This window comes from Gymnodraco acuticeps, unplaced genomic scaffold (genome assembly GCF_902827175.1).
Source record: "Gymnodraco acuticeps unplaced genomic scaffold, fGymAcu1.1, whole genome shotgun sequence".
NCBI classification, from domain to species: Eukaryota; Metazoa; Chordata; class Actinopteri; order Perciformes; family Bathydraconidae; genus Gymnodraco; species Gymnodraco acuticeps.
In genome coordinates this window covers 47,885-68,851 of record NW_022991245.1, presented here as the reverse complement: position 1 = coordinate 68,851, position 20,967 = coordinate 47,885, and the positions used below count along the sequence as shown (strand labels likewise).

General features: G+C 41.5%; 1 protein-coding gene across 1 annotated transcript; it reads left to right on the top strand.

Moving 5' to 3' along the window:
* Positions 1–3,116: 3,116 nt before the first annotated feature.
* Positions 3,117–19,536, top strand: LOC117561948 (voltage-dependent T-type calcium channel subunit alpha-1G-like). The gene is made up of 4 exons (XM_034239680.1): positions 3,117–3,779; positions 6,815–7,001; positions 13,720–13,874; positions 18,721–19,536. The coding sequence occupies exons 1-4, from the start codon at positions 3,672–3,674 to the stop codon at positions 19,411–19,413; spliced, it is 1,143 nt and encodes a 380-aa protein (XP_034095571.1). The 5' UTR covers positions 3,117–3,671; the 3' UTR covers positions 19,414–19,536.
* Positions 19,537–20,967: the final 1,431 nt, after the last annotated feature.

Here is a 20,967-nt window from a genome sequence, read left to right as displayed (position 1 = left end):
ACGGATAGATAGATAGATGGACGGATAGATAGACAGACAGACAGACGGACGGACGGACGAACGGACAGATAGATAGAAATATATACTTTATGAATCCCAATTATTTTGTTACAGGACCAGTGTGTTCAACATTAAACTTAAAAAGTGGAATAAAGTTAACAATTACACATGTTTACAGCTTTCAAAAGGTCACCTTAACTAAAGTTAACTTAGAAAATATGTGTTTTAATTCAGCTGCACTGACCCTTTAAATACAGACTGCAGGTGAGCTTTGTTGACTCAGAGTTGTATGGATGGATCAGAATGCCTTGTTGGAGACGCAGTAAAAGACTCTGAGGACAGGCTGTCCGCTGCGTAATGAGTCCGGTCCATGGCAGAGCGAGTAGAGTGTCGTTCCTCCACTTCTTTTCCCTTTCAGTCGTTGCCCACCATGATGTCACGTATTCACTCGCTTTTATTCATCAGGCTGGCAGATTGCTGGTCTGCAGCCTCAGAGAGAAGAGTCTTTCCTTCTGTGTGTGCATAATGCACGGTGTATTGCATCTGTTTCACATAAGATATGGAACGTTTATTTATACAGCACCTTTCAACACAAGGCAATTCAAAGTGCTTTACAAAAATGAAAGACATTAAGAGCATTAAGAAACATATTATAAAAGGGCATTTAAAAACACTCATTTTAGCAGAAATAGTTTTCTTTGACTTCACTTTCTTTCTACTTTCTTGTTTAACTTATCCTTTAGTTATTTCAAGTGTTTCATGCTAATTGTTAGAAAAATCTCACTGGTCACCGGCTTGAGCTTCAACATCAGGATCCATGTGTCTGTGATCCTCTCCAGAATGGAAGGAGTCATCACATACAGAGCATCAGCTAGTTCCTGAACAGTGTCCTTCACATGCTGATAGGGATGCATATCGTTGACTTTTTTCCGATACCGATACCACTGAACGATACCGATACTCAACCGATGCATATCGTGATACTTTGAAAATGTATCATCCCACAATTACTCCCATGAAGCGCTTTACGATATAGTTAACATGTCAAATGAATATTAAATTCAATTGTGGGACTTCTTGGACCTTTTAGTTCTGAACAAACAATGAAAGATACATTAAAAATATGAAGAAAACCCGATTATGGAATATCTTTTATAACATCAGGTGTGCCGCGTGAATAGCACATCTTGTCAATGCAAACAGACCGTTATAGCACCGTTATAATTAATGTTAAACCTGAGATTCCACTAGAGAACAAATACATAATAGAATAAAGGTCATGAGATCTCGGCATTGCACAAACAAACAAATCTCATCTTTAAAATCAACATTTGCCTTCACTGGAGAGAGAAAACAAATCACAGTTCATTTGTGGGACTTTTACCTTTCTAGTATTGAACAAACAATGAAAAATACATATAATAGGAAGAAAAACGATTATGCAATCTAATTTATAACTCCCGCCATCACGGGCCACGGACTCAATTTAATTATTATTATTTATTTTTTAAAGTATCGAAACCGGATCTGATTTCGGTACGGTATACCGTAGCCACCAGTAACCGGTATTTCGGTAATACCGTATACCGGTATGCATCCCTACATGCTGATATCCAAGAGAGGGAGTTACACAGTCACAAGATGGAGGAATAGAAAGCAGTCTTCAATGTTTACTTCAGATTAGCTCCACGTCAGAAATGAGCATGCTTGATGTCTCTCTCCATAGAGGCTGAATCATCATGTTAATCACATTGCTATCATATGCCTCAAACAGTCCTGATGCTCTTCTAGGTAATCACACATCCTGTCATGTTCACAGCTCCAGTTGATACCTTTGTTATCATGTTGCTCTCATGTTGGAAGAGGACATTCAGTATTTTCCCAACACTAAACGAACCCCCCTTTTGAAAATTCTAACCTTCAACCCATTATTCTGAAAATTCAACGGATCCTGGACATATTTGTGTAGCATATACAATTAATAATATGAATTAGCTCCCAGACATTCATGTGGCTTGCTAGTTTTAGACCCAGTCTGTAGTAAAAAAGTCACCACTTAAGGTCCTCTCAGTATTTCTACTAATCACTTAAGCATACAATAGTGACTTTCTGTTTGATAGGAGCGCCCTCCTACCTGAGGTCAGTTTACGGCACAACCTCAAAAAACCCGCGTGTAACCCCAAGATAAGATAAAATAAGATTACTGTTGATCCCAGTTTGGGAAAAAAAAAATGTTGAAGCATAAAACCAAACAAGGAATTGCACATAACAACAAATTAAAAGAGTAGAAATAAACTATTCTAAAATACAAACATCTCAAAACAGAAATAGAAGTAAGCCAGCATTACAGAGTAAGACAAATATACAGATACAAAATCTATAAACTGTCTGACAAAAAAAACACTATTGAAGGGACAATTTTCAGTTAACACGATATACACAATATATGCAGGATATTATAATAATAATAAAATAAATATAAAATGTACAGTGTCAATGTTATAAGTGTAATATATGTGAATCCCTACTTTGCCTAAAACAGTAGCTCACACTGTGAAAAACATTTCTGCAGAGTCTTGAATCAATGGATGAGCAATAGATCTCTGTGTCGCTGAGTAATGCATCCTCATGTAGACGCTAATGTAAGCTAATGACATTAGCATAGCAGAACCCCGTCTTCTAATAGTGTTAAATGGGTCTGAGATGTGGCTTTTAGACGCCATAAGCCACCCTCTTTGCATTGAGTTTTGTCTCCTCTGCTCTGGATGTCCCACTCACCTGTCAGGAATCATTTCCTTTGTGTAGCAGCCGAATATCCAGCAGCTCCTCTTACAGCAACCACAACCACCCGAGGCTTTAAAACTCTGTAAAACTGTCTCTAAAACTCTGCCGTGATTTACTACAAACTATTTGGAGGAGTTTTGTGTAACATTAAGCCTCCACAACTTTGACATTAATGTGCATTACACTACGTACAATATAAATGTTTCCACTTCCTGTTTACTTGTTTGTACGACAGCATTAGGGAAATAGTTGAGCCAGGAGAGGGGCGTAAAAACGTTGAGAAAAACTGAAGAATTCCCAAGATTTAGGTAGTACATTAGTGAGGGAAAACTACCATAGTATGAGGGACAACGATGCAAGTATCCCCCCAGACTTTACCATAACATATATTTGTAATTTGGTATGCAAAATGTTTTTTTATTCCTAAATGTAACACTTTAAAACTTATCCAAGAGCTTTTTTAAATATGTCTTAGTTGTATTTTTTAATATTGCCCCCTTCCCATACATGATAATCACTTTTAACATAAAATGGCTATAATACATGGTGTATTGTTGAAATTACAGTGTGATTGTGTCAATTGCATTTGATGCATAGTTCAGAATAGGCATCTTAGTTTGAGTGTGTTTTATTTTAACTGCTGTTACTAACCCCACAATTCAATATTAGCGAGAGTTTTAAAAGTCTGAAGGTCCTAAACTTCACTTCTGTCTTCCTCTTTCTCTTTCTCTGCTCATACTTCCAGTTTTATAACTGTTGTTTCAAACCTGTATTGTCTTGTTAAATCTAAGTGTACCGTCCTTATCAGTGTGTGTTTCTCGGAGTGTGTGTGTGTGTGTTCTCTGCTCACCAGCCACTGTCTCCTGCTGTAGATTCCTCTAGCGGAGATGGAAGCTCTGTCTCTGGGCTCGGAGAAATCCTGGTCCCTAAATCTGACCGACGACTCGGGCCCCGGAGACTCTAACCCGATCTTTATATCCAGTCAGGAGTGCAATGTACTGACGAATCATCTCTTCCTCCTCTCCATCCTCTTCCTCCTCTTCCTCTGCAGTATCATGTAGTGTTTCCTTCCCAGGGCCCTTACAAAGCCTCTTGCTCTCCCAATACTCTCACACACTGCGGTGTAACAGGCTTAGGTTGAGAAACTACTGGATGCTAAGAGAGCTAAGCATCTGGTTTGCTATCAAAACATTTAATTTGCTTAACAGCTAAACAGATAATTTACTATCCAAACAGCTAATGTGCTTGATAAACAAACTAGTTTGTCATAGCCAAATAGCTTATTTGTTAGCTAAACAGCTAATATGCTAGTTAACTAGCTAATTTGTTATTGCTAAACAGATCATTTGTCATAGCTCAACAGCTAATTTGTCATAGCTCAACAGCTAATTTGTTATAGCTAAACAGCTTATAGCTCAACAGCTAATGTGCTTGCTAAACAGCTACCTTGTTAGCTAAACAGCTAATTTGTCATAGCTAAAAATCTAATTTGTTATAGCTAAACAGCTCATAGCTCAACAGCTAATGTACTTGCTAAACAGCTAATTTGTTATAGCTCAACAGCTAATCTGTTAGCTCAACAGCTAATTTGTTATAGCTCAACAGCTAATGTGCTTGCTAAACAGCTACCTTGTTAGCTCAACAGCTAATTTGTTATAGCTAAACAGCTCAACAGCTAATGTGCTTGCTAAACAGCTACCTTGTTAGCTCAACAGGTAATTTGTCATAGCTAAACAGATCGTTTGCATCCCTGCGTTATAAGGGCTTTAATCTGGTTTTGCACATGATATTGAAAAGTAATATTACACATGGTATTAAGGTGACATTGCAAAATGTTTTTAATATTAACATTGCACTTAATGTTAAGGTTAGATTTAGCTAATTGAGCCAGCTGCCTTAATGTGAATTTACTGTAATTCTCTAAAATGAAAATGAATTGTGAGAAAGTGGTCATAATGCACACAATAACGTCTCTAAAATAACATAAGGTTAGTGTCCTTTGTCTGCTGCTCTCTTATCATTTTCTCCTATAAGGACGTGTCTCCATGCATTAGGTCTGGTGTGTGCTGCTCATCAGTTAATCTCTACTTTCCTCCATGATACCCCGTCCCACTGGGCTCTGTCACTGGAAGGACGTCTTCCCGCTAAATAGAAAATGAATTGAATGTCAGAGGATAATTAACAGGCAGCTCGTTAATGATCACATGACTCTGCTGTGATCAATGACCTCCCCAGAGAGGTCCCTGTCACCTTGTCTCAGAAACTCAGCCAACATAAGACAGGAAATCTCTGTAAAGGAGATTATTCTGGGACAAAACAACAACGAAGAGCAGTAGTGGAAGAGGTTGTACAGTAGCAATCAAAAAAAATCGGGCTTACCAAACACTCTTTTCCTGAACATTTCGCTTGTAAATTAGTTTTTTTTTGGCTAATTTATGAAATATTTTAGTTTTTTTCTATGTAAATAAATTGTTTAACCTCAGAGAATACCCACATCTTTTTAAAATATGTATTATTATTGTTAATTCGCTCTTTTCTCAGTTTAAATGAATATTATTATTTGGTTTTTATCACCAACAAATGCTTATCATATAATTTTAAGTTCATTTTTAATACACTAGGTTGTTTAGTTGTACAGTACATACAGCATCAGTAGCATCATACAGTATTATATAATTATATCTAAGGTTTTATACGTGAAAAGTAGCAAGAAGCTAAGTTGAAACAAAGACTAAGTGAGTTAAAAAAATGTGTAAAAGAATTAAACAAAACTACATATAAATGTTTTGAATTGTCTACATTTGATATTTGAATAAGTGTTCATGCTGTTTTTGTTCAAAATGTATAAAATATGTTTATCATGTTAGAAACTCGTGTTTTATTCAAATATCTATACTTTTGGTAAAGCAACTAAAGCTGTCCATAAAGGAAAGGAGTCAAAAATAGAAATATATGCCTCCAAATTGTAGTTGAGACGAAGAATATGGAGCATAACATGGAAATACTCATGAAAATAGTGAGTAACTGGTGAGGAGGTACAAGAGGCGTTCAAAGACCCTGGGAAATCTAACCATCTTCCTCCAACTTCTCATTCTCCACTTCTCCAGCCTAACGTGTGCAGTGCAGTAGATTAGAGCGCCTCCTCGTCTGCAGTCTTCTCTCCTTTATCCTTACTTATGTTTCCTTTGTGTCCTTATAACCTAGTTTTACTTCCTTCCTTCCTTCTATTCCTCGTTTTGCTGTCTTTTCCCTCCGTGCTTTCCATGTGAGTCCACGTTCTTCTCGTGGTCTTTGCTCCTCTGATGTTGTAGTAGTTTCTCTGAGATGTCCTGTGTTTGCTGCAGTGGTTGTTTAGTGAATGTGAGCGTTAGCTGAAGCACAATCTCAGAGAAGACTTTAAGTTACATCAGAAATCCCTGTTGCAAAAGCAGAGAGCCGGTGCACGGCAAAACAAAGTGAGTAGCCTAACATAATAAATAAAGATATGTATAAATATGCAATATATACATTTTGACAGTTTAACATTGTTAATACTGGCTGCTTCTTCACCACCTAATACTGTCCAATATCTACTACTCTATCTTATAATGCAGCTACCTGTTGATATGACTTGGATATGTTCTTATTAGATTTGTATTTAATGACCTTGTGCTTCTTCATTTAATATCTTCTCGTTTTTATTTTGCATTTTCTCTGCACTGTCCCCTTTGCTGTAGTCATAAAATAAATGTCTAAAGGATATCTGATTCTGATAAGGAGGCAAGCAAACACTCTGCGAGAGGAAATACAGACAGTATGCAGACTTTCTTACACTTTTAAAACCAAAAACACCCAAAAATAAGTGGACATTTCCACCTTGCATCGTGTTGTTTCTGTGATCTGTGGCAGCTCTGTTCAAATGGACTCCAACATGCAAAGATCTGTCTGTTCTGTGTACGCTGATGAACACCGCCTCTCTGCCTTCATCCTCAAAACAAATGTCAATATGTATTAAGGAGTGTGAAGACCCCTGACCTCTCTCTCTCCCCAGGAGGAGCAGCTGGACCCCGAGCAGCCGCTGGAGGAAAACCGTCTGAGCGTCAGGAAGCCGGCGGTGGTCCGAACTCACTCCCTGCCCAACGACAGCTACATGTTCGAAAACACGGCCCCCCTGGATCAGATTATAGCACAGAACCAGGGGCCCGAGCACACAGGGGGCCCCCACAGGAACCAATCAGGTACTGAACGAGTTCAACATAGATGGAAACCAACACGTGTGACGAAGGAAAACACCTGAAGAATCGTTACTGTTTTATTTTACTTTAGTTGCAGGATGTGTTTTATTAGGATATTAGTACACTCATAGTTCACCCTTATCATAGCCATGTTACACTGTTATTAAACCCACTTTAATATATCAATATTACACAGGTTTTACACCCACATTATACCCATACGTCACTGTTATTACTCCTTCTCCTCACACATGAATACACCCCCATCACAGGAAATGGAAACCAGCACATGTGACTAGGGACGCATATCGTTGACTTTTTTACGATACCGATACTCAACCGATGCATATCGTGATACTTTGAAAATGTATCATCAATTACTCCCATGAAGCGCTTTGCGATATAGTTAACATGTCAAATGAATATTAAATTCAATTGTGGGACTTCTTGGACCTTTTAGTTCTGAACAAACAATGAAAAATACATAACAAATATGAAGAAAACCGATTATGGAATATATTTTATAACATCAGGTGTGCCGCGTGAATAGCACATCTTGTCAATGCAAACAGACCGTTATAGCACCGTTATAATTAATGTTAAACCTGAGATTCGACTAGAGAACAAATACATAATAGAATAAAGGTCATGAGATCTCGGCATTGCACAAACAAACAAATCTCATCTTTAAAATCAACATTTGCCTTCACTGGTGAGAGAAAACAAATCACAGTTCATTTGTGGGACTTTTACCTTTCTAGTATTGAACACACAATGAAATACATAAAATATGAAGAAAAACGATTATGCAATCTAATTTATAACTCCCGCCATCACGGGCCACGGACTCACTTTTAATTTTAATTTTAATGTTTTTAAAGTATCGAAACCGGATCTGATTTCGGTACGGTATACCGTAGCCACCAGTAACCGGTATTTCGGTGATACCGGTATGCATCCCTACATGTGACCAAACACCTGAAGAATTGTTACTGTTTTTCAGTTGCAGGATGGTGGCTTATTTAGTTTATTGCCTGGAATTTGTAGCACTTTATTAATATATTAGTACACTCTTAGTTCACCCTTATAGCCATGTTGCACGGTTGTTAAACCCACATTAATATACCCTGTAATTACAGTTTTTACACCTTAATATACCCACTGTTATCATCCCTACTCCTCAGACATTAATACACCCCTATCACAGCTCTATTGCAACCATGTTACACCAATAGTACACCCAGTTTGCACATTGACATAGAACTGTTTTACACCTGGCACTTTCTTAAGGAACTTACACTAATTGTACCTCAATCAATCAATCAATGTTTATTTATATAGCCCAATATCACAAATGTTACATTTGTCTCAGTGGACTACACAGTTTATACATAATATCAGTATGACAATACGACACCCTCTGTCCTTAGACCCTCTGTCCTCAGACCCTCTGTCCTCAGACCCTCTGTCCTCAGACCCTCTATCCTCAGACCCTCTGTCCTCAGACCCTCTATCCTCAGACCCTCTGTCCTCAGACCCTCTGTCCTCAGACCCTCTGTCCTCAGACCCTCACATCGTACAAGGAATAACTTCCGTAGAAAACCCACAGTTTAAAGGGAACATGGGAGAAACCTCAGGGAGAGCAACAGAGGAGGGATCCCTCTCCCAGGACGGACAGACGTGCAATAGATGCCGTGTGTAAATTGAAAAGATAATACATTTGCAACATAGGTAGTCCAAATGTTTGGAAATGCATGTGTCTGTAATAGGAAGATGAATCCACGAGGATCTCCATCCAGGACCTATGATCCAGGACCACAGCCACGACTCAAGATAATAACCGCACTTCTTATTAGTGACAAAAGAGCAGTGGCGAACCGTGTCTATCACAACTGGACCTTCTGTAGAAACACACACATTACATTGCATTTAGCTGACGCTTTTGTCCAAAGCGACTTACAATAAGTACATTCGACCAGGAAGACACAACCTTGAAGAAAACAGAATCATATAAGTACATCAGGTTTCATAGAGCCAAACATTTCAAGTGCTACTCAACTGGCTTTAGGTAAGCCAGTCCTTTATTAGTATAAAAGTGCTTCGTTAATAGTTCTAACGCTCGAAGTGGAGTCGAAAGAGATGAGTTTTCAGTTTGCGCCGGAAGATGTGCAAGCTATCTGCCGTCCTGATGTCAATGGGGAGCTCATTCCACCATCTTGGAGCCAGGATAGCAAACCCACGTGTTTTCGCCGATGGGAACTTGGGTCCCCCCTCGCAGCGAGGGTGCAGCGAGCCGTTTGGTTGATGCAGAGCGTAGTGCACGCGCTGGGGTGTACGGTTTAACCATGTCCTGGATGTAGGAAGGGCCAGATCCATTCGCAGCATGGTAAGCAAGTACCAGTGTCTTGAAGTGGATTCTAGCAGTTACCGGAAGCCAGTGAAGGCAGCGGAGGAGCGGAGTGGTGTGGGAGAATTTAGGAAGGTTGAAGACCAGACGAGCCGCTGCATTCTGGGTGAGCTGCAGAGGTCGGATGGCACATGCAGGTAGACCAGCCAGGAGGGAGTTGCAGTAGTCTAGGCGTGAGATGACGAGAGCCTGGACCAGAACCTGAGTCGCTTTCTGAGTCAGCTGGGGACGTATCTTCCTGATGTTGTAAAGCGTGTATCTGCAGCAGCGGGTTGTAGCAGCGATGTTTGCAGTGAAGGACAGGTTGTTATCTAGGGTCACACCCAGATTCCTTGCAGTCTGAGTCGGGGAAACAACTGAGGTGCCGATGTTGATTGTCAGGTCAAGAGTGGGACAATCTTTTCCCGGAAGGAAAAGCAGCTCAGTCTTGTCAAGGTTGAGCTTGAGGTGGTGAGCAGACATCCACTGAGAGATGTCAGCTAGACAAGCAGAGATGCGTGCAACGACCTGGGTCTCTGAGCGGGGAAAGGACAGAATTAATTGGGTGTCGTCAGCGTAGCAGTGGTATGAAAAACCATGAGGGCTAATGACTGATCCGAGCGAGTTTGTGTACAGGGAGAAGAGGAGGGGACCAAGAACAGAGCCCTGAGGGACCCCTGTAGTTAATTAACAAGGGTCGGACTCAGACCCTCTTTCAGGTATGAGGTGAGGAGGGAAAGTGCAGAGCCTGAAACTCCAAGTTTTTGGAGAGTGCGAAGGAGGATCTGATGATTCACCGTGTCGAATGCAGCAGACAGGTCCAATAGGATGATGACAGAGGAGAGGGATGCAGTTTTGGCAGTGTGCAGTTCCTCCGTGACAGCAATGAGAGCAGTTTCTGTGGAGTGACCTGCCTTGAAACCAGACTGGTGTGGATCCAGAAGGTTGTTCTGATTGAGATAACAGGAGAGTTGTTTAAAGACAGCGCGTTCAAGTGATTTAGACAGGAACGGGAGGAGAGAGACAGGCCTGTAGTTTATAACATCAGACGGGTTGAGAGTGGGTTTCTTTAGGAGAGGGTTTACTCTTGCCTCCTTGAGACTGTTTGGAAAGTGACCAGAAGTTAGAGAAGTGTTGATGAAATGGGTGAGAAACGGTAGAATATCAGGAGCGATAGTCTGAAGGAGGTTTGAAGGGATAGGGTCCAGAGGACAGGTGGTAGGGCGGGCAGAGGTAATGAGGGTAAGAACCTCACTTGGAGAGAGAGGGGAAAAGGAGGTTAGTGTGTTGGTGGAAGGAAGGTCTGGTGACCCAGCGGTGAGTAAAGGTGAGTCAGAAAAAGAAGAGCGAATATCATCAACCTTTTTTTCAAAGTGGGTAACAAAGTCGCTTGACAGAAGTGAGGAGGGGGAAGGGGCTTTGGGGGGGGTCCAAGAGGGTGGAGAAGATGGAAAATAGTTTTTTAGGATTGGAATAGGAAGATTGGATCTTATCTTGAAAGAAAGTGCTTTTTGCCTGAGAGATCGAAGCAGAGAAAGAGGAGAGGAGAGCCTGATAGGTTAGGAGGTCGTCACGGTGTTTGGATTTCCACCATTTCCGCTCTGCTGCCCTAAGGACGGTTCTATTAGCACGCAGCGCATCATTTAGCCAGGGAGCAGGAGGGGACTGACGAGCCTGCCGAGATGTGAGAGGACAGAGAGAGTCCAGAGAGGATGAGAGAGTAGAGAGGAGAGTTTCTGCAGCAGAGTTTGGAGGCAGGAGTTGGAACGAATCAGAGGAAGGGAGGGCTGAGAGCACCGACGAGGCAAAGGTAGAGGGGGAGAGGGAGCGAAGGTTACGGCGGACAAGTGCAGGATGAGAAGAGATTAGTTTGTTATGTTTGGAAAGGGATAGAGAGAATGAAATGAAGAAGTGATCGGATGTGTGGAGCGGGTTTACAGAGAGGTTAGAAGTAGCGCAGTTCCTTGAGAATATGAGATCAAGGACATTGCCAGCTTTATGAGTCGGTGGGGACGGAGAGAGTGAGAAAGCAAAGGCGGTTAACAGAGATGTTAGTTCGTCTATCTTCCCCATCTGGAGGTTGAAGTCTCCGAGAAGTACAGCGGGAGGGCCAGTTTCAGGGATGTGTGAGAGGAGATTATCTAATTCCTCCAAGAAGTCCCCCAAGGCGCCTGGTGGACGGTAGAGAACAACAATGGTTAACTGTATAGGATGGGTTACTGTGACGGCATGGAATTCAAAGGTGGAAGGAGTGAAGTTAGGTAGCTTGAAGAGGGAAAAGCTCCATTTGGGAGAGAGCAGGAGACCAGTGCCACCTCCTCTGCCAGTTGGTCTGGGTGTATGGGAGAAGGAATATGCAGTGGAGAGAGCTGCTGGGGTGGATGTGTTGGATGGAGTAATCCAGGTCTCAGTGAGAGCAAGGAAATCCAGAGACTGCAGGGAGGTGTAGCCAGAGATGAAGTCAGCCTTAGGAACAGCTGACTGGCAATTCCACAGGCCACCTGAAACTAGATGTTGGATCTCAGTGGAGCATGTGGGATAGACGAGAGCAGACCAGTTATATCGATTAGGAGATACACGGGGCCGGTGATAATTGCGAGAAGACACATGAACAGGAATGGAGAAAATACACATGATTATAGCATGAGGGGCTAAACAACAAAATAAAATGAAACAAAATAGAAAATAAAAACACCAGCGATACTTAGCTCAATCAAAGTAGGATTTGCCTCCTCTTTGCCTCCCTCGTGACTCCTGTAGGACTCCAATGTCTTTGTCAGTCTTACTCCTGTAGGACTCCAATGTCTTTGTCAGTCTTCGGCTGTCTGACGCTGACGCTCCAGGAAAGAGCTACCTAAAATGGACGCCTGATTGCTCAGTTCTCACAGCTGTAGGGCCACGCCCCTCTAATTAGTTAACTATCTACAGCTGATGGGCGACAATAGACTGGCCCTGCCTATATTAATGCAGGCTTGAGTGCTGAGAGCTGTGAAGCAGGTTTCGCCTGAGCAGATGTGAGATTTAAAATCTCTCAAAAGCGATTTAGCCGTTTAAGCTACAGTAACAATTATACAGAGTAGAATAAATGAAACCGAGAAGTCTAATTAAACAAGAATATAACTTACAGTGGTTGCTGCGTCAATAGGTAATGTTGTCACCGGGTCCAGATGCACACTGAGTTCATCAGTTTCTAAATGCGGTATTTAAATGCTTTTGAGCTAAAGGATGACTGAGTCACGCAATCAATAGACTGGATGTGTGTACTTCTACTTGAGTAAAGGATGTGTGTACTTCTACTTGAGTAAAGGATGTGTGTACTTCTACTTGAGTAAAGGATGTGTGTACTTCTACTTGAGTTAAGGATGTGTGTACTTCTACTTGAGTAAAGGATGTGTGTACTTCTACTTGAGTACAGGATGTGTGTACTTCTACTTGAGTACAGGATGTGTGTACTTCTACTTGAGTTAAGGATGTGTGTACTTCTACTTGAGTAAAGGATGTGTGTACTTCTACTTGAGTAAAGGATGTGTATACTTCTGCTTGAGTAAAGGATGTGTGTACTTCTACTTTAGTAAAGGATGTGTGTACTTCTACTTGAGTAAAGGATGTGTGTACTTCTACTTGAGTAAAGGATGTGTGAACTTCTACTTGAGTTAAGGATGTGTGAACTTCTACTTGAGTAAAGGATGTGTGTACTTCTACTTGAGTAAAGGATGTGTGTACTTCTACTCGAGTAAAGGATGTGTGTACTTCTGCTTGAGTAAAGGATGTGTGTACTTCTGCTTGAGTAAAGGATGTGTGTACTTCTGCTTGAGTAAAGGATGTGTGTACTTCTGCTTGAGTAAAGGATGTGTGTACTTCTGCTTGAGTAAAGGATGTGTGTACTTCTGCTTGAGTAAAGGATGTGTGTACTTCTACTTGAGTAAAGGATGTGTACTTCTGCTTGAGTAAAGGATGTGTGTACTTCTACTTGAGTAAAGGATGTGTGTACTTCTACTCGAGTAAAGGATGTATGTACTTCTTCTTGAGTAAAGGATGTGTGTACTTCTACTTGAGTAAATGATGTGTGTACTTCTACTTGAGTAAAGGATGTGTGTACTTCTACTTGAGTAAAGGATGTGTGTACTTCTACTTGAGTAAAGGATGTGTACTTCTACTTGAGTAAAGGATGTGTGTACTTCTGCTTGAGTAAAGGATGTGTGTACTTCTACTTGAGTTAAGGATGTGTGTACTTCTACTTGAGTAAAGGATGTGTGTACTTCTGCTTGAGTAAAGGATGTGTGTACTTCTGCCATCTCTGGTGTTTTGTTGATGTTTATGTGTTGTTGTGTTCAGGCTCCAGAGGCTCTCAGCCGGAGGACGTCTCCCAGCTGAGGGTCCCTGCAGACTTCTTCAGACCCATCAGCCCCCACAGCCTCTCCGACTCGGAGTGCATACCCCGCCTGCCCCCCCGACGCACACACACACTGAGCCGCACGCTGCGCAGACAGGTGACTGCAACACACACACACACACACACACACACACACACACACACACACACACACACACACACACGCACAGTGTCAGATTATCACTTCAGTCTGAAATCACTCCTGTCATTGTTTGTACTGTGAGGAGGCCCTGAGAGGCAAGTGAGAAACTGATCATTGTATAAATAATAATAATAACACAAATGTTAATAATTATAGAACATGTTTGACAGTAAGGATTATTTTTTATTTGACTTTAAGTTTTTCTTTTCAATGAATTATTTTATATTATTTTGTAGAGTTTTTGGTTATCAGGTGATTTGATTTGTACACGTGTGTTTGAAGTGCATGAAGGTGCTCTAACTCACTTGCTTCTTTGGGCTTCTGTATATATATATATATATATGTGTGTGATTAAAACTCAATTCAAGACTTTTTCCTAAGTCTTTATTTATGTTGCATGCTCTAAACACTCTCACTCTTCTTCCTCCTTCGTCTTCCTCCCTTCTTCGTCTCTTTGTTTATATTTTATCATCCTCCACTCGGTATCTGTTCTCTCTGATCTCAGCTCAGTTGGCCCCAAAAAAACCCCGACCCCGAGCCGCTGCACAAACACAGGAACTCCTGTTTCTGAACCTGCAGACTCTAAAGAAAAACCACCGGGCCTTTCAGACACACACACACACACACACACACACACACACACACACACACACACACACACACACACACACACACACACACCACACACACACACACACACACACACACACACACACACACACACACACACACACACACACACACACACACACACACACACACACACATACACACACACACACACACACACACACAGAGACACACACACACAGACATACACACACAGAGACACACACATGCAGAGACACACACACACACACACACACACACAGAGACACACACACACACACATGCAGACACACGCACACAGATACACGCAGACACACAGAGACACACACACACACGCAGACACACAGAGACACACACACACACAGAGACGCACACACACACATGCAGACACACGCACACAGACACACACACACACACACAGAGACACACACACACACATGCAGACACACGCACACAGACAGACACACACACACACGCAGACACAGAGACACACACACACACAGAGACACACACACACACAGAGACACACACACACATATGCAGACACAGAGACACACACACACACGCACAGACACACACACACATACACACACTCACAGAGACACACACTCACAGAGACAGACACACACACACACTCACAGAGACACACACACAGAGACAGACACACACACATGCACACAGACACACACACACACACACAGACACACACACACACTTCCCTCCCTTCCTTCTTCTCCACTCATCTGCTTCTGCTCACCATCAGCCACAGAGCGTCTCAAACTCTCCCAAAGGTATTGAAGTCCAGGAACACACAGCAACATGTATTAACCTGACAGATATGTTATTTGCCTACCCACAATGCATTGCACTTACCATATTACAACCTCAGGGGGTTGCTGCAGAACAGAGAATATGCATTTGGCCGTTTTGTGAATGTTCTATTGATCATATTTAGTGCTTCTAGGTCAACGGAGTGCAGTAGCTATCAGAGGTGGAAGTACATTTACTCAAGTACTGAACTTAATTCCCCATTTGAGGTATTTGTACGTGACTTAAGAGAACTTACATTTTCATGCTACCTTCAGCTTCAACACTTTGTATATTTGCGTGACAGCTTTAGTTACTTTTTTGCACAGAAACACATGAAGTATTTCACAATAAGAGCCCCTTGAAAGTCTCTTTAGGTCCTTTTCACATAAAAAGACATCATTTCAACTTTTAAAATGTGAAAGTTGATGTTTTTCCTTCATGAAGCACTTTGGGATTTGCAAAATTATTTTAAAATGTTAAACAATTTTTACAAACGGAGAAATTCAGACATCTTAAGAATGTCACAATCAAAGCACCTTTTAAGTTTAAGTCTTTCTCTTGTAAAAACAATCATAGTTTACACCTTCTTATTAAATTACCCCTCTGGCAAATTGCAATAAAACGTCTCACTTGTTTCCCTATTTTTACAAACCAGAATCATCAATAATTAATCAATGATAACCTAATCATATATTATTAACTTGTATACCATTCACATGGGATATTTCCCTCAAATTAGCACTTTAACTTTCAATACTTTAAGCCAGGGGGGTCAAACTCCAGGCCCGGGGGCCAAATCCGGCCCGCGACTTCATTTCATGCGGTCCCACAAGAGCTTGCAAAGAATATAATGTTTATGATACGGTTAGATGACGATTTACAGAAGCACGTTGCCCATAAACTACATGTCCCAGAATGCATCTCAAATTACTTTTTTCTCAGAATTTGACTATTTTTTTTAAATGTTATTTTTTTTTTCCAGCTTTTCTTTTTAAATAATTTTGTGACATTCTCACTGAAGAGAATTGCAATTATTTGCCCTCGGCGTCTGATTTCAGACGTAGTTAATCATGAAGTTGTTACCCTATCAGATAATAATCCAATGCAATAATATAATACATTATTTTATATATATTTATATATAAGTTACAACCGGCCCTTTGAGTGCAGCCATAATGCTGATGTGGCCCGCGATTAAATTGAGTTTGACCCCCCTGCTTTAAGCACATCTTCCCAATAAATACTCCAAAACATTTACTTTATTGACATTGTCAGTGCTTTTCCTTGTAGCAGAGTATGTTCTCAGTGTAGTGTTTAAGTCAAGTGTTCTTCCTCCACCTCTTTTAGGTATTGCACTCAACGTGTTTTAAAAAAAAAATAGCGACAGGGTGACGATTCTTAGTTTAATTGCAGTCATCAGTTTCTTGGTGTAGTACTGCTGCTGTGGCCACTAGGTGTCGCTGTGGTCTCACTATTCAGGCTCAAGCAGGGAAACCCATGATTCAAACATCTCTACAAAGTGCCGCTCGCTTTCAAACTCATGCATGCCTCGCTTCCTCGTCTCTGTGGACTCAACACTCTGACGACATGTTATGAGTTTCAGCGTCCATCGTGCTTTTGTAAACCCTCCTCTCCTGCAGTAGAGACATGTTCTGTTCACCCTCTGACCGCTGACCTCACTGCTCATGCTTTCTGTTCAGATGATAAGATAAGGTTGCAGGATTTTAAGTGAGAGGGGTCAAAGGTCAGAGGGTCAAGTGGTCTGGTTCAGAGTTCACCGTGCAGCCTTCAGTCCATGAAACAACAAGCAGCGTTCACTCTCCTGATGAGACTGATTTCACTTTGAAATGTCACTTACCTTCCTCTGATTTATTTCATGACTTTCAGGGAAAACGCCACTAGGCTTCATTTATTAAATTACTACAAAGTAAAGGGGCATTTTTGATCAGATTTCAAAGCAAAAAGGATCATTTCCACTCACTTTTACCTCTGAATTCATTCAAAAATGTGTTGATTTTTCAATCATAAGGACTTCTCTCAAGATATCTCTGATCACAGTCATTAACCTAATATACGATAACCTTTGGGATCAAAGTCAATTGTGATCTTAAGAGTTTTAATACAGATGTTGTAGTCGTCACATTCTTTTATAGACCTCCCTCAAGACAAATTGAAGTTAAAAAAATAAATAATGAAACTGCTATTAAGCCCCTGAGAGAGAATCTTCTTCTCAAAAAATGTTGGTACGTGTAAGGGAAACTTCTGCAGCAATGGAGAGTCAGGACTCAGAGAGACACGAGGAGAGTTGGAGCTTTGATGTTAAACACTGGTGTTTATTACAAGTCAACGGCCGGAGAATTCACATCACAAGTCACAGCAGCAAAAGGTTCTGACTGCACGGGTGGGTCGTCATGTCAATTCTCATCAGCCTATCTCTCGATAGACCTTTTAACTACAGAGAGTTAATCAGCATATTGGGGAGGCGTAAACATCTGTGGAGCTACAGGAGATAACCCCCAACTAGAAATACTCAATCACTTGTCAGTGGTGTTTAGAAACCAGCGTTCTCACAGTCGTAAACCCCCCCATCAGGCCATACAACTGACACTTAAGTGCTGGAGCACATTCCTTAAAGGAGATAACAGAATATTGGTTGGTTATTAACGTCAACAGGCAATAAGGTTAAATATCTAGGAGTAAAGACATAATGATTCCCTCACAGTACGTAGTTTATTTCGTTTTTTTGGGGAATAGTCCGCCCTTAACTTGCCTCTCAGGGCTTCTGTATGTGTCTGATGGGTTTTCATTCATTTAAGTCTAATTCCATAAAGATTTGATTCATAAATCTGCAATTATTAGTAAACATAATGTCACCTACTACTTCAGAATCAGAAACAGGTTTATTACTAGGTGTTCACATACGTCATGTTCCTCTGTGGTGCATACTGTGCATAGGGGAGGATAAAAAGAAAAAACAACCCAAAAATGTAATAAAATCAATTGAAACTATTACACGTTAAGATCTAGAAAAATGACTTACATGAAATCTGGATATACCTAACCATTTGCAGTATATTATATAAAGCAATATTAAAATAAAATGTAATATGTGCAGTGTTGTTATGGGAGTGTTCTACTCGTGCGGCCATTATCAGTCTCAGGACTTCCAAACTATTTCTGACGTCAGAAAGTAAACACAAGTAGAATATATATGATGCAACTTCACTGCAACCCTAAATGAGAACAGAGAGGACTCTGGGAAAACGCTGTGAACTCTGACCCCTGCTTCTCATCCTCATCTCTCCCCACTAACTAGTCTCCCCCTTTTCATCTCCCCCTCCTCTTTCACCGCACATTTCCCCCCTCTCCCCTTCTCCTCCAGGTTGCTGTATCGACCGACTCTCAGGAGGCTCTGTTTTCGGACGGAGGGGGAAGCGCTGAAGGACTTGTAAACTTAGCCCTCCCCCTTTCACCCTCCGCCTCCTTATCTCCCCCACTTTTACCACCCAGGCCCGCCCCCTTCCCCCCCCAGGAGGATCTGGAGGTGTCGCTCCTCACCCACAGGGGGACAGGAAGTGACATCACTATGGCACCAAACGACGGTGATGTTTTCGTCAGAACGAGGCAGTTGAAGAGGTTTCACAGCATGGACACGACGCAGGGCAGCAACGTGGCCCCGCCCCCTCGCCTCCCTCGACCCCCCCGCCCTTACTCCTGGCTCGACTCCCCCCCGGAGACCTGCTTTTCATCGGAGGGGGAGTCAACAGACCCCAATCGTAGCCCCTCCTCCTCATCTGGCTTCGTTTTTTCGCAAATCCACGCCTCGCCGCATAGACGCAAGAAGAAGATGAGCCCGCCGTGTATCTCCGTGGATCCGCCCTGCGACGAGTCTGGACTTTACCCCCCAGGAGTGGTTGTTGTGGGGGGAGGGTTAGGGTTACCCTCCCCCCTGCCCAGCCGGGACACCTGTCTGAGGAGGAGGGCGCCCTCTAGTGACTCCTTTGACCTCGGGGTGACGGGGGGCGAGGGGGGGTCTGTACAGCTACTGACACCCCCCAGGGAAGAAAAGCTCTGAGCACTGATTCTGCAACACACACAGAAAGAGACACACACACACACACACGTGATGCACACTGTGTGTCTTTGGTTCTAGTCCTAGTAATAATGCTGTAGAGCAGTGGTTCCCAACAAGGGGGTACGGGGGTATTTGAGGGGGTACGGGGGTATTTGAGGGGGTACGGGGGTATTTGAGGGGGTACGTCGAAAAGATTAGGGATTGCAATTTATTTCCACACAAAAGAAAATATTTGTAATCTTCCTGTTGTCCGAGGGTCAAATTGGACTCATTCATAAATGTTTTTTTCTGTCAAAACAAGGTGTTGTTTTTATCGAAATGCCACAAAAATAACATCGTGGTCACTACCGTCATTGAAATAGTGGTTTTATATAAATCAATAGCATCTGGTGGGATCATGTGCCGCCCATGCAAAACTATTGAAGCGGTTTTTAATACAGAAGCCTGACAAATTCAAAATAATTATTCTTGTCCTATTTTAAAACCTTTTTTTGGGTAATTTAAGGTTTTTTGACAGTAAATTTAAAAAAAGATAAGTCATTAATAGGAATTAAATTGGCATAAAAGGTGAAACCAAGATGTGTGTAATAAATCTATATGTTTTATAAACAGTCAAACCAGGACAAAGTTTGTACAGCTGATGGGACGACAACACAACGGTTAGATTAAGAAAAAAGTGAGTTTTAATGTTGTTTTTTAGCTCGCAATACGTGTAACTGTCAAGTTTAAATGCATTTGTATTAAGGGTGAGTTATACAAGTGATTATCATTTAATGCACTTTGGTTAAATATAATTTCAGAGGGTTTAAAACCAAATAAAAGTATAAAAAGTATTTAGGGGTTCAGGAGACAGAAGAGGTTGGGAGCCACTGCTGTAGAGAGTAACAATAGCCGCTTTCACACCAAGTACTTTGCCGCACTGAGTTCCCCATGGAACAAAGAGCCGATCGCGTTCACACCACGGATGTATAATAAGAACTGGATACAGCGTGGGAGGCGGGGCCTCGTTCATTCCTATGAGAGCTGCTCATTAGCGCATGATGATAAAATAGCCCAACTTTTGAGAGAGTGAAACGTCACAGATTACCCAGCATGCCTGAGAAGTACCCGTATGTGCGCTCATAGCGCATGCGCAACTTTAACCAAAATGCTTTTTCACATCAAGCACGTCAATTTGCGTACACGTAACAGCACCGCACGTTCATGACAGCATGGTAATGATTTGTTATTATGATGGATTTGATATTAACGAGGCGGCAGCTAGCGGCTAGCTAGTAATGATGCTAATGTACACATCAATCGTTATGTACTTATATTATGCTGTAACAGGATCTAGTGATATCCAACAGCGCTTCATTTAGCATGAAAGAATGATTGCACTGTGTATATATATATATATATATATATATATATATATATATATATATATATATATATACAGTGCAATAAGCATCTTAGTGCAAGATTTAATCATACAGCCCATGTAGTATAATATTTTACAAATGATGAATTACAGCAAACATGTGCAATATATCCATTATTACAGCTCCGTGC